Raw genomic sequence first — 14,836 nt, 5'->3', positions numbered from 1 at the left:
TGAAATGACACTGAAAATGAGATGAAACTTAATCAGTGTGAGGGCGATGTGGCCTCTGGGCAGTTTCACCCTCAAATCAAGCCTCTGTGTTGAAATGAAAAGTGGACTTGATTGTATCATAAAGGATGTTTATTTGGTTTGTATGTCGACAATGATCTTTATCTTAGTTTTGTACACAATCATGCTGTTTACATTTCATGAGAAATATTCCTTAGTATATGAAATGTACAATGGATTCCATATTTGCAATGTTTGTATATGTAAGTTGAAAGTTGTTACATTTTACATTGATTGTCTTTTTACGAAAGAGTTGACTTTAAGGACCATCCATAAAGACGGTCACACAAATACACTTACATGTTTTTGAAGTTAACAACTTAGACTTCAAACTAGAATTGCTGTGTGAATGACAGAGGTTAGATAACCATCTCACAGAACAACTTACAATACCAGTACTTTTGTGCATTAGTTTCAGAATCAGGTGACATAAAAGAACTGCAGAACTACAGCTATATTATATTCTTATCACCATGTAGTACTGATATCGGCCCTCTTGTGTCAGCTTGCTGTTGACTATTACTGCCCCCAGGTGGCCAAACATATCTCTGCAGCTTTAAGATGTACACTAGGCCACAAATAAAACCATGACACTTCACTCAGTTTAATGAATCTGAATACATCTAAGAAATGACGGAAAGCTTGTGTGTGTGTGTGTGTGTGTGTGTGTGTGTGTGTGTGTGTGTGTGTGTGTGTGTGGGGGGGGGGGGGGGGGGTATCACACTTCGCGTAGTGTGGCACAGATTTCATATTCGCGGGGGGAAAGAATGACGCTAATCCGGGGCTCTAGCACAGGCTCCACCCCGGAAGGCATGGAGAAGGTGAAGCGCTGCATTAAAGACGTGAAGAAGAGGAAGAGCTCCATCCTGGCCAGGTTCTCCCCAAGACAAATCCGCTTGCCTACAGCAAAAATACACCACAACAATTTAACAGTTTTTTAACAGTTTGAAAATGAAACAGATTTGGTGATATGGAGTTAGGCAGGAAGAACTGTTGTTAATGTTAATTTCTGCCTGCAGCTAACGGCTCAAGGCTACATTAGCCAGTACTAGCATAACATTATCTTAAGCCAAACTGCTAACGGTGAAGTTGCATTGTGGGTAATGCAGGTTTTGACAGGGAAGAAAAAAGACAATATCTCAATCTAATGCTAAATTGAGTACTTAAAATGTCTGGCCATACTGTATTTTGGTCCCAGTTTATCTTACTCAGTGATATAAGTGTTAATTCAAGCGGCGACACTACAGAGCTAAATGGGGATTTGTGAAACCAATTCTACTGAATATTCATCTGGTCATATTTCCTCCATAATTCTGTTCTCAATATGTTTTTTTAAATAATGCATTTCTTCGAGGGATGCCAGCGTAAAGTCAGTCAAACAAACTTTGGATAAAAAAACAGAAGGAATTCAAATGATATGTCCTGTAATCTGTACATGTACTTGCCAGCAGAGAAAGGGATGAAAGCAGCTCTCTTCACAAGTTTGCCCTCCTCATTTAAAAAGTGTCCTGGATTAAAGGAGTAGGGTGTCTCCCACTGGTCCTTGTCGAATAGCACCGAGGTCAAATTGGGAATTATTGTAACACCCTGAAAATAGAATTGTAATACCTGAGTTTATTGAGGAGCAAGTGTATATGTGATGAAACAAGATAAAACACATAATGAGAAATGACCTTTGGGATTGTGTAGCCTCCCAGTTGGACGTCTCTGCTGACGATATGAGGCAGGCTGAGAGGAACTATGTTGCCCATCCTCTGGATCTCGTGGATGACAGCGTCAGTGTAGGGCAGGTTAGCACGGTCCTCCATGGATGGCTGTCTGGACTGTCCAATCACACTGTCTATCTCAGCCTGCACTTTTTCTGTGCAACATGACAGCAGAAAAGGGGAACAATGAATTAGTCACTTACAGAAACATCAAGACTTACGTAGGTTGGCACAAATGACTTCTTGTCCTACCCTGAATCTCAGTGTACTTTGCCATGTAGAGGAAGGCCCAGCGCAGGGTGGTGGATGTGGTCTCAGTACCAGCCCCAAACAGATCAAATGAACACATGACCAAGTTATCCTCATGAAAACCAGCATCCACCTCATCATCCTTCTTCATCTAATGGGGAACATTTTACAAAATAGACATTGCCTACATGTAAAATGTGCCTTTTTTGTTTGAATATTTAACTTTTGTGGAACATATAGGCAGGGTTAGAAATTGATTATTAAACTATTAATTACAGGACTATCATTAATACAAGTGAGCTTTTGTCATTTGAAATTAAAAATTGTACTTTTCACTTCAATAGATCAGACAATCATTTGATTACAAATAACATATAATTTCAAATAATATACTATGAAATAAACTAACTATTAAAGGAACTCTGAGAAAGCTTTTCACATATAATATTTAAACTGTGTGTAATATGGGATTAAGGCATAAAACATTGCTTGAAAATTACTTAGAGCAAAAAATCCATCATCAAAAGAATTGCCAATTTATTTGCTTGTGGTTTGTCCACCCACCCTCTGAATCTCACTCAGGTAACAGTCGATATAGTCTCTGGGCTCAGACGGGTCCCAGTCTTCCTTGTGCTGATCGACTTCTGTTTTCATTAACTTTATTATTTCACAATAGGTTTTTTGAAGAGTGTGGTGTGGGCCTGGCAAGCGTCTCATCAGCATGGGAAAAGCGTTGTACAGCTGTCAAAACAAACAAGAAGACTGAAAGTAAGACTACTAAAAAGACCTAAATCTATTTCTAGAAGCAAAATGGTCCATCACAAGATCAATGAATCAACCAAGAGTAAAAATCAAAATGCTTCCATTTATACTGAAGCTTTCATATCGACACCCTCTTAAAATAATGGCCTAAGTCATTTTTTCAGGTTTTCAGGAAACACAAAAAACTCAACAAAAGAGTCACACTTTTGACATAGGCCATTATACAACCGGGGGTAGAATTGCATGTTCCCCTCATCTGAGGATTCAGGCGATTTTACCAGAGGTGGCCAGCATCATGAGGGGGTGATTTAGGCAAAAAAAACATTTTTGTCAAAACATGACTTAGGCCATTATTTTAGGAAGGTGACGATATAGTACCTGTGCCCAAATGGAGCCTTCAATTTGGGTCCCTCTGTCAATCAAATTCATCATTTTCAGAAACTTCTCATCACTGTACTCATAGCGATGACCAAAAATCAGGGAGCAGATGATGTTGGAAACAGCTTTGTTGATGATGAAGTGTGGATTGAAGGGTTTGCCTGAGGAAGTGATCGCATGTCAAACATATCAAGACTCAGAATTGCACTTTTGACTTCAAACTTTTGACTTTACTGCATCTCTGAATTTGGAGATTTTGTGCATTAGCTTCCCTACCTTTATGATTTGCAATTTCTTTGGACAAGTAAATAAATTCATCCAATATAGAAAATTCCAGGGATTTCTTGCCAACTCCAAAGTATTTGAGAGTGAAGAGGGCAAATCGTCTTTGCTGTTTCCACATATGTCCATTAGTAAAAATAATACCTGAGGAGACAAATGGAATTTAGACTGAGCTTGTGACATAAATGAGTTCACAGAGTTCAAAACTCTAGGTCATTAGCAATGCTAGTGCATCACTTTATGAAATCAGTACCCATTCTGATTTTACATTCCAATAAAAAACTTATTGATTATAGAAACTGTGTATGTACAGCGGCAGCCCTTGTGATGGGAGTATATTATCTTCAATCTACAAGGTTAGAAATAAATCTTTACCCAGTTCAGGGAGCACATCAACATGGATTGGAAATATTGGGCGGTCAGCCAGGATGTCTCCTTTGGTGAGAAGACCCTCCTGCAGGGCGTTGAGGCCATTCAATACCACCGTCCATGAGCGCCCCATTTTGAGGCTGTACACATTTCCATACGTCTCTGTTAACTGCCATAAGAACAACACAAAATAGTCCCAAAAAAATTGTAAGATTTAGTTGAGTTTTTTTAATTACTTATCTTTCTGTGACAAATAGGCAATTAGGATTTGACAAGACAATATCGACGCCTTCCTGTGAGTGTTATTATATTATAGGATAAACATCACTAGTGTATTAACCTGTAAATATAGTTTTACTGTTGTAGATGGTCAAAGTGGAGCTAATGTCAACAGTTTTATATAGAACTACTGTTGGGTAGTTTTAACCATAACAGTGATTTATATATCATAAGAGGTACATAGTTTTTTATTTCACTAAGATCTCCTCATACTTCTATTTTTTTTTTTTTATTGTAATGTGTACAGTTCTTCATTTGCGTCATTCAAGTAAAAGATCTGAGTGCTTTTTCACCCACTGGTGGGGTCCCTAGCGCTTTAATAGCTATTAATATATTCATCTGAAGATAAATGTATGCATTATCTGAATTCTACCTTAGTCAGTTCACTGTAGGCATTGTTGAAGTCCAGAGAGAACATGTTCCCCACAAGAGGAAAAGCCGTGGGTCCTGGTGGAAAGTTGCTGGGCCGACGGTTCCTTAGATACTCTGCTGTCACCAAGAAGACCAGAGTGAAGACGATCAGACCGCGGCTGTCCAGCCACGGCCACGCAGAGAAAACAGACACACCAGAGAGCTGATCCATCCTCTCAACCCGCTGCCTCTGTATCCTCTGAGAAATCTGTAGCTATTTATTTCCACCTCAGGGCATATCAGAGGCGTAATAAAAACGTCAATTCAGTAAACTCTGTGATCTACAGTGGGGTGTGTGTCTGAGCTTTGACCTGCTGTTCAAACAAGAGTGTTTCTGGGTGGGCCTATTATATCAGTGAAAGTGGGTGGAGGGCCATTGTCACTGTAAGTGAAACACTTGTATCTCCTAAATGAAAACTTCTCAGGAAAGGTTTCAGAAACAAGCTTGCTTACAGACTGTCTCCAATTGCATTTGTGAGTTCACCAGGAAAGTTTTTATTTTTATTTTTGTGTTAAAAGTACATCCATCAAGTAGTTAATGTGTTATCTAACAATTATATAATCATTTACAGCCTATTTACCCATGAGTAACAAGGTCTTTGCATGACAACAGCTTCATCTCTGGCCTAGTTCGTGTACATTCATTGTTAAAAACCACAATTCATGTCATTTTAAAGTATTTTAATCTAATCTTAACATCGAATTGTCAAGGGTTTTGAGGTAAGTTGGACCCAAAATGCAGCCAACACTTGGGGGACGGTGCAGACAGGTTTATTAACCAAAATAACAGACATGAACAGATGATGTGAACAAACCCTGAACTAAACAGACGAACCGACGCAGACAAAGGGGAGCACAAAGACACAAGGTGATTGCACACAGGTGAAACACATTAGGGCGGGGCAGACAATCACTACACAGAAACAACACCAAGACAGGAAGCAAAACACTGAGACACAAAAGGAAACCTTATTACAAAATAAAACAGGATGTGAAAAAGTCCAAAACAAAACTAACAAAAAGTGTCTGCCACAGCAAACCATGACACGAATGTACAAAATATTTGATGCGCACATTATAGATATTTTCTGTAAAGACTGACATCCATACTCCCCCTGGGCCATAAGTAAAGGTTTAACTATAGCAGTTTTAAAACTAGTAGGGACAGTGCCAGTGGTCAGTCATAAAGTAACAATGTTCTGCACTGAAGGTCCAAAACTGGCCAGAGGTCATTGGAGAGATTAGCTAGTAGAGGGCCAAGGAGGCGGATGGTGGGTTTAGAAGCTAACACCAGATTAGACAATTACTCAAAAGATATAATCTGAAATTTTGTCAAAGTGGCTAAGAGACGGCTGCTTTTGAGTAAGTTTGTTGACAGTGTCAAAAAGAAATCTAGGATTGTGTTTATTGTTACTGATTTGCCTGTGTATAAAGTATTTCTAATCATTGGCAGCATTTTAAAGATTTTAAAGATTTTAAATTGATTACACATAAAAATTGAGTTGTAGCGACTTTTCTCTTCTTTGATGTTTAAAATGAAGTTAAGTATGTACTTATTGTCATTGCAAATTATTTCAAGCTGGTTCAACTAAAAAACATAAGCCTTAGGAATGTGAGACTTAGTACAAAGACAACATGCTGCATCCAATGACTTTATTAAATTAGTTAAAGAGTACAGGGGTAAGACCTGAATTTGATGCTCAAAACAAGCATGACTTAATTCAACACGTATTAAAGACACACAGTAGATTTCCATCAGGATTTTACATTTACATTTTAACATTTTACTAAAACAACAAAACAGAGTTTTCACTCTGAAAAATATGCTGACAGTTTTTCTTAGACTTAGAGATATTAAGTCATAATCAAATAAATTTCATTCACTTACCTAGTTTGAATTTCATTTTTTATCAGTGAACAAAGAAATTGGAGTTGAAATTACTAACAATTGCAAGCCACAGGAGTTACTTATGTTATTGTGTCACCGCAACTCATTAGAATTATGTTTGCGATCCAAAAAGTTTAACTAAATCACTAAATCACTATCCCACAACAATGCATTTAGTTATGTAATGGTAAAAAGGTGAACTGAATGACTTTTTTAGAGTGTAGTTTGATGTATTCTCTAAACCCTGGAGCAGTAATAAGATCAGAAGTGGTGACAACAAGGAAAAAGGCTATTGCTTTTTGTGGTACTTTTTTGTGTCAGAGTGTTAGCGTGGTGTTACACAGATTTCATATTGATGCGGTGCCAGGGTGATGCCAAGACGGTAGTCCAACACAGGCTTCACCCCAGCAGGCATAGAGAAGGTGAAGTGCTGCATGAAGGAGGTGAAGAAGAGGAAAAGCTCCATTCTGGCCAGGTTCTCCCCGAGACACACCCGTTTACCTGAGACAGGAAAGCAGTGGTAGTCATTCGCATAAGGCCTTCATAGGAAATAGATATCGACACCCTCTTAAAATAATGGCCTAAGTCATTTTTTCAGGTTTTTCAGGAAACACAAAAAACTCAACAAAAGAGTCACACTTTTGACATAGGCCATTATACAACCGGGGGTAGAATTGCATGTTCCCCTCAACTGAGGATTCAGGCGATTTTACCAGAGGTGGCCAGCATCATGAGGGGGTGATTTAGGCAAAAAAAACATTTTTGTCAAAACATGACTTAGGCCATTATTTTAGGAAGGTGACGATATGTTAATTGTTTTGGTTACCATTCAAAATTTTGTCCTGATTTCATGGCTAGAGGAAAGGTCAGAGGGTCACCAAGGTCTTTAGTCAAACATCACTATTGACAGAAATAATGATCAGCACTTCCTAGTCATCTTTTCAACCCCTCCCTCTTGGTGTGTCTTGCAAATACTGCATGATCTGTGACACTCATCACAAAAAGGGCCAGGTTATGATCCCTGGCCTCCTTCCTATCCGTGTTCACCCTAGGTTCCCAGGCAGTGGCGATTGCTCTAAGACTGCAAGGGAAGCTCAGCTTCCCCTAAAATGTCAACAAAATAAGTGGCTAAATATGTAGTGTTGTGTGTACATTTCATTGACTGAATATGCGCTAGAACACATCCATCTTTTGTTCAGAATCAGCTACTTATCACAGGTAACCGCCACGACTTCCTTCTCATTCATCCCCGCAGCGCCACAGTGCTTTACACAGTGTAGACCCCGAGCGTCTACTGACTTCAATGGGGAAGCATAGAGTGGGTTGTTCCACTGCAGCGAAACTAGACGGTCATTGGATAAATGTTGGGTTTGTCCCGCCCATCGGACGCTCAGCGTCTCTGGGGGTCTATGGGGCAGTGGGCTGGCCCGGACGCTCGGCTTCTGCATGATGATTGGATGATCTGTCTGAGGCTGAGTCCCTTTTTGATTGACAGCGAAATGAGCGAATTAGCGATCTTGAAGTATAAGTATCCACCGGAGCATTTTTCAAGTTTTTAATTCCGTTGTTCGGAGTTGATCTGGAGACGTTACTGATCCTCAGCGACTTTGTCTTTGTTAGAAACGACAGGTTCCTGAATGGCCAAGTATGGATAGTAATAAAACAACATATAGTGTTGCTCCTCACCTGCAGAGAAAGGAATGAAAGCAGCTCGCTTCACAAACTTGCCCTCTTTGTTTAGGAAGTGTCCTGGATTAAAGGTATTGGGTGTCTCCCACTCGTTCTTGTCCAACAGCACCGAGGTCAAATTGGGAATAATTGTAACACCCTGGTGACAGTTCATAAATACATAACATGTAAATATGACATAAAACTACTTTTTTTGTTCTTTTACTGCAATGGTGGAGAAATGACCTTTGGGATTGTGTAGCCTCCCAGTTGGACGTCTCTGCTGACGATATGAGGCAGGCTGAGAGGAACTATGTTGCCCATCCTCTGGATCTCGTGGATGACAGCGTCAGTGTAGGGCAGGTTAGCACGGTCCTCCATGGATGGCTGTCTGGACTGTCCAATCACTCTGTTTATCTCAGCCTGCACTTTTTCTGTGCAGCAGGAGGGAAACTGACATATGAACCAGCAATAAGAGGATATACAGTATTATTTTTACATGTAGATGTTTGTTGCACAGTTATTCATTACAACATTTGTGAAGGACACTAGTGATTTCACAACAAAGTATATGTCAACTTGGAATACAAGTAGCAACATTATTTATCTAGGTCAATAAGTGTGAACTGGAGACACTCTAGTTTAATTTCTACATCAGCAAAATTACCATGGGCTTTGTCAGTGCTCTTACCTTGGATCTCAGGGTACTTTGCCATGTAGAGGAATGCCCAGCGCATGGTGGTGGATGTGGTCTCCGAGCCAGCCACAAACAGATCGAGGACACTCATAACTAGGCTTTCCTCATCAAAACTATTTTCAGCTTGCCCCTTATTCTGAGAATAAATTCAAATACATGTGTTAAAACATGCTGCAATATAACTCAGATTGACTAGATGACAGTGCTATTGCAGACATTCAAACTCTTTTATGATGGCAGCTTTGCTTTTAACATTTATAGAGGGAGAGTCAAATCAAAAAGGGGTGTACTCCGTTAGAGGTAAGAACTTTAAAGATAGTGATATAAGGCAGAGACCATGACAAGTGCACATCTGGTCTTTGCACTTTTCACCACATGCCAATCAGGAGTGGTGCCACAGTTAAACGTCATGGATAGTTGTTACATATGTGTCAAAAAACAAATATACAAAAGCTTCAAAAGCAACACAATATAAGAGCTACAACTCAACTATCTAGTGCCAATCTCCACCTGAATCTCATTAAGGAAGCAGTCAATGTAGTCTCTTTGGTCGGAGGGATCCCAGTTCTGTTTGTGCTCTTTAAGCTCTGCTTTAATGAAGTCCTTTACATCATTCCAGATGTGCTTGTATCTCTGATGTGGCCCTGGCAAACATCTCATCAGCTGAGGGAATGAGTTGTAGAGCTGCCAAGAAAAGCCAGTTGGAACAACAACTTACAAATAAGACATTTCAGTGAATGAGTGATAAACTGTTTCACAACGAGGAATATGTTGATCAACAAAAGTGCACAGCAATTTTGATCGGTAAATTTAAAATGGAGTACCTGTGCCCAAATGCTGCCTTCAATGTAGAGAGCTTCATCAAAGATCCTCATCAGTTTCATGAAGTTCTCATTACCGTACTCGAAGCGATGACCAAAAACCAGGGAGCAGATGATGTTGGAAACAACGTTGTTCATGATGAGGTGTGGATTGAATGGTTTGTCTTCAACATTGAAAAGGGAATGTTATGTAAATTTTGCATTTGTTCGTTATAAACATGCGACTGTGTGTGAACCATTCACCTTTATTGCCTCTGAATTCATTTGCACAGTGTGTGAATTCGTCCAGGATGACAGGTTCAAGTGACCTCTTGCCAAGTCCAAAATATCTGAGGGTTGAAAGTGCAAAACGCCTCTGTTCCTTCCAGATGCTCCCATTACTGAAAACTACACCTGATGGGAAATACACAATGTGGAACAAACATCTCAAGTTTAAGAATTGGACTTTTCATTTTTAGCACTTTAGCAAGAAAATTGCTGGATAAAAATATATTAGTAATTGTTTGTAAAGTAACAGGAAAAAGAAGAAGAGAATCACTAAGGAGTGGATGTAAATGGACAAAAGCTCATGAAAAGCTGTGAAAAATATATACATATATAAAAATAACACAAACTATAAGAATGATTGGGGAAAAAGTAAAATGTATCATATAAAATATTCACTTTACTTTCCTGTATTCACAGGCGTCACAATAGTAGTGAGTTTAAAATTTTGAATACACAATCTTTGTTTTCTTACCTAGTCCACAGGTTACCTCGTCCTGCAGAGGGAATTCTGGGCGGTCGACCAAGCTATCTCCCTGCGTTACTAGAGCATCTTTCAGAACCTCAAAACTGTTTAACACCACCATCCAGTTCTGGCCCATTCTCAGGCTGTACACATTTCCATATTTCCCCGCTAACTGTGAGGAGGTTCGAGAGACAAGGGATAATGCTTGACATAACAGATGCGTCCTATTAGTAGACCTGTTGCATTTTTAATGGTACACTTTTGACACTGGTTTACCTACCTCTGTCAAGATCTCATGAGTCTTGGTCTGGTCCACACTGAATATGTTGCCCACAAGAGGTAATGCCCAGGGACCTGGAGGGAAGTAGGCCGGCCGACGGTTCTTAATATAATCTGCAGTGAGGATGAAAACTGCCGTGAAGAGCAGCAGACCTTTGAAATCCAAGTTAACATAGGATCCAATTACAGAAAAGGCCGAATCCATTCTGCAAACAAGAAATCAAAACTGTATAACTGTGCGTTCTTTGCCCTCCTCTTCTCTGTGACAAAAGGCTGATGTTGTGTTGACAGTGGTCAGTAATAGCACATGTGAGTGAGAAGCTTGCTCTTATTGGCTCTTGGTAACACATCTACCAGCTGTACTGGACTCTGACATCTTTATACAAGGGAAACTGATATCAAACACTGTTAATCAGTGACCTTAAAGTATTCAAGGTAGGGAATGTAATTTGTTGTATAGTGTGAATAAAGGAAAGTGTGATCTTGTCCGATATAAGACAAAAAAAGACAGCTAAATTAAAATGACCTGATACCAACAAGCCTGCTGAGCCACAACTGGTTGCTAAAAGGACAAAAGTAGACCTACAAGGACAGTGGTATAGGCCTACTTTACACTGTATTTTCAACGTGGTGTATCATTCCTGCCGTTGTAGTACTACTTTACAACACATGATGGCAATATAGATATCCATCAATCCATCAATCGAGAGGAAGTAGACGATTCTGACTTTAAAATAAAATACATTTATTTGCTTGATTATAAAAAAAGAAAAGTAACAACTTGAAAAATTGTTGCTGAGTCAGTGGGAGGGTAAATATAAAGGAAAACCTTTTCTTTCATAGTCTCCACGATTTATTCTATCATCTGTTTTGCCTCTGGACAATGTTTAAAGTAGCACGAAGTGGTTATATCACCACATTAATTGAGCCATTTTTATGGCTCAGGTCTGAATAAAAAAAATTATCGACAGTTTTCAATGATCATGTACTCAATGAATATAACGGAAATCGAGTTGTCAAAAGGGAGGTTTTGTTGTGAAAGTTTTGTTGTGGTGACCGGAAACGGTGCGGTTTGTTCTCGCTGACTTGTTAGCTCGTGTGACCTGTGGTGTCCTCCAACAGTCGAGATTTGACAGCCGGTCAACTAAGGACAAGAGCACCAAAATCATGGTTTTCGAAGAGAAGATGATCATGAACGGAGAACCCGAGGATGTAAGTAGCTTTTACATATTTAAGCCAGTTCTGCGATGCCAGTAACTTTTGTTTTTTTCAGCTAGCAAGCTAACACAACACGGCTAACGGAGCTACATCATTACCTAGCTTATGTTAGCATTAGCCGACGTAAACGTTCCCATCGTCATTGAGAAATATGATGTGTTAATGCATGCAACTCGATTAAAACGCAACCCTCATTCATAGTCTGTAATGTTGGTTTGCCAGCTGTTGGTGTATTTTTGACGAAAAAGATAGCTAACAACTGTGTAATGGCCGTAGTGAATGATGTAACTGAATTGGTCGTGCCTGTCTATTCCAGGAGGAAGAAGAGGAGGAGGAGGAGGAAGACATGGTGGTATGTTCATCAAAATATGTTAACTGTTTCTCTCTGTCGCACTTCTTACTGAACATATCTAATTGTCAGTTGAGAAAACGGGAATTTAATTTGAAAATGCTTGACAAAAAGACACTCCTCTACATGACTGGTCAACCAGAGGTGGGGTCATTAAAGGTTTTCTTCATTGCCAGGCCTTCCTCTAGGGTCATCTATAAATACATGAGGTATTTTCTCCCTCTTCATTTAAAAGAAACCTCAAAACTGCTTGTCTCCAAACACAGTTCTGATACATAATATGTTAGAGGTGTCTGTAGGTGTGTGTGTGTGTGTGTGTGTGTCTTTGTGGATAAAGGGAGTTAACCCCTCAGAATTCACCTGCACACTCCTACTCCCAGTTGCCAGTTTATTGTATACAACTTCTATGGTCACTTTGGTTGTTTAGGTTGAGATGTTTTCAATATTAAGATTACCCTGGTTGATACTCATTGGGCAACTGATTGTAGTTCCAGTTATCTACTGAATGTGTGTCTCCTATTGAAGGACACAGTATAACGTACATATAATGAATGCTGCGTATTCTGTTCCAGGATCCTCTTGAAGCGGTGCGACAGAAGTGTGCAGAGACAGAGCACTGCGTCCACACTCAGGCACGCCTGGAGCAGTGTGAGACCAGAGTTGGGTCTCGGTCTGCGACGGAAGAGGATTGCACCGAGGAGTTGTTTGACTTCCTGCATGCTCGGGACCACTGTGTAAGTGTGAATGCAATAAGTAAGCAAATTCACCCCAAAGCAGCCAAGATTTGTGAGTACTTATTTAGCTAGTCATGTAACAGCTTGGCTAGCACTAGTTTGTCAAAATTAATACTTTAATGTGTTACTTTCAAATAGCATATGATTCATGTTCTTTTGGCAAACTGAAATGAACTGGTAGATAGTGCCAATTAATTATAAACAGCTGACTCGAAATACAAAGTTGAATTTATACAAGTAAATCTCCTTTACAACAGGTGGGGTTATTTCATAGTCATTACAGAATTTTCCACAGCTGTCCTTTTTATTTATATGCAATACATACAGCAGTGCCGCTCAAGGTTGATCGTGCTTTTCATTTTAAGGGTAGATCTTCACGGACTTCAGGATAAATTGCCTCCCTGTATCACAGAAATAATAAATGGTCTTCACAAAATTGTCCAAAATTTGCAAGTAAGACTTCAGTGCTCACAGATGGCCTTACTACAGAAGACATTAACTTCCAGCCACATGCAGCAGCAGTGAGCACCTTTTCCTCTAATTACCAAAAGGTTTTATTGAAATACAAGCTACTTCATCCATTTCCACTGTCTTTTTTATTTGACAGTATATACTTACGGTACAGAAAGGTCATGTCGTACTGTAAGACTATCAAAATACTACATTAAAATAACATTGGTTTTGCATGTCCTTCACACATGAACAGTTCATTATTTCTCTCACTAACTTCAGCCTGGGCATATCCGTGACCTGCATGTTACAAGTAGTAACTTTTAACTTAAGTGACATGAAAATGTTTTGGTTTTCAAAACTATTTAAGGCTCTTCAAATTACTTTACCTTGCACTGTGTGTAGTTGTTTTCATTAATGAATAACCTCTTATGTCCTCTCTCTAGGTGGCACACAAACTGTTCCATTCTGTCAAATGAAATCCCTCCTGATTGTTGAAGATGACATTCTTCAAATATTGTGTTATGAGGAGAACATGGTTTTTAAATACATCCATTTGTGGATCTGCTGTATGTTGTAACTTTAAATGTATACTAAAATGTATCTGCTCATGTGAAGAAACTTGAAGTATTTAACAAGGTACTCTGAGTCAACATTTCATTAAAGTGGCTGGCTTGAAAACCTTGCCCTGTGTCACAAGTTTATTGTATGACTACAGACAAGTGACAAACTAAAGGAAAAACCTGAATAAATGAGTGAACAAACATAACAAATGCAGATGACTATGATGCCCGTGAATTAGTGTGATACATAAGGAAAAACAAGGGTAAGTGTTCCTCAGATGACTGAATATGCTAATGCAGAATGTAATCAAACTGTCACCAATTCAATACAAGATCAATACACTTTTGAGTTTTGTGGTGCAAAAACCATAGACACTGGTCCACAGATGTGGAAAAAAGTGATATGGTCAGATCAGATGAGTCATCCTTCAGCCTATTCTCAATGAGTGGGCGAGTGTACGTGTGGCGAATACCAAGAGAACAGTACCAGGCCTGAATGAGGGGATTCACTGGCTTTGCTTTGCAATCAGGGTTGTGAGGCAAATTCTCTGTAACTCATTCTCCTTTTTTACTTAACAAAACTTTCTTGGCTCTTGTATATCAGTAAACATTCTCCACTTAATGTTTTCCTATCAATGTCTACTAACAAACCAATTCAGTACATGCTGAAAACACACCTTAATCATAATTTTCTTCACAGGGTCATTTTGCTGGCATGGTCTGGGTCCACTTGTCTCCTTATAGGGAAGCATCACTGCAAAGTTCTGAGTGATCACCGTCATCCTATGATGAAACATGTCTATCCTGATGGGACGTCATCGTGTTAGTTAACAACAACACAAAAAAACATCTTTGGTCAGTAAAATTCATGCAGTTTAATGTTAGGTTTACACAGACAATCCAAGGAGGGAAACTGTTTCATCTTCACCAAAAAACATAGAATTTG

General features: G+C 39.4%; 3 protein-coding genes across 3 annotated transcripts; 1 reads left to right on the top strand and 2 right to left on the bottom strand.

The window, feature by feature from the left end:
- Positions 1–111: 111 nt before the first annotated feature.
- LOC130171491 (cytochrome P450 2J4-like) lies at positions 112–4,766 on the bottom strand. Its single transcript, XM_056379534.1, has 9 exons — positions 4,456–4,766; positions 3,810–3,972; positions 3,429–3,578; positions 3,153–3,313; positions 2,577–2,753; positions 2,016–2,163; positions 1,731–1,918; positions 1,503–1,644; positions 112–957 (listed from the first exon to the last, which is right to left on the bottom strand). The coding sequence occupies exons 1-9, from the start codon at positions 4,663–4,665 to the stop codon at positions 776–778; spliced, it is 1,521 nt and encodes a 506-aa protein (XP_056235509.1). The 5' UTR covers positions 4,666–4,766; the 3' UTR covers positions 112–775.
- Positions 4,767–6,132: 1,366 nt separating this feature from the next.
- LOC130171492 (cytochrome P450 2J6-like) lies at positions 6,133–10,852 on the bottom strand. The gene is made up of 9 exons (XM_056379535.1): positions 10,578–10,852; positions 10,307–10,469; positions 9,811–9,960; positions 9,571–9,731; positions 9,257–9,430; positions 8,741–8,882; positions 8,296–8,483; positions 8,068–8,209; positions 6,133–6,882 (listed from the first exon to the last, which is right to left on the bottom strand). The coding sequence occupies exons 1-9, from the start codon at positions 10,779–10,781 to the stop codon at positions 6,707–6,709; spliced, it is 1,500 nt and encodes a 499-aa protein (XP_056235510.1). The 5' UTR covers positions 10,782–10,852; the 3' UTR covers positions 6,133–6,706.
- A 783-nt stretch (positions 10,853–11,635) lies between these two features.
- Positions 11,636–14,012, top strand: LOC130170978 (cytochrome b-c1 complex subunit 6, mitochondrial). The gene is made up of 4 exons (XM_056378723.1): positions 11,636–11,788; positions 12,111–12,146; positions 12,716–12,877; positions 13,774–14,012. The coding sequence occupies exons 1-4, from the start codon at positions 11,744–11,746 to the stop codon at positions 13,804–13,806; spliced, it is 276 nt and encodes a 91-aa protein (XP_056234698.1). The 5' UTR covers positions 11,636–11,743; the 3' UTR covers positions 13,807–14,012.
- Positions 14,013–14,836: the final 824 nt, after the last annotated feature.

The sequence above is a fragment of the Seriola aureovittata genome, chromosome 6 (assembly GCF_021018895.1).
Source record: "Seriola aureovittata isolate HTS-2021-v1 ecotype China chromosome 6, ASM2101889v1, whole genome shotgun sequence".
In the NCBI taxonomy this organism is placed as follows: domain Eukaryota; kingdom Metazoa; phylum Chordata; class Actinopteri; order Carangiformes; family Carangidae; genus Seriola; species Seriola aureovittata.
This window is presented reverse-complemented; position numbering and strand designations above follow the sequence as displayed.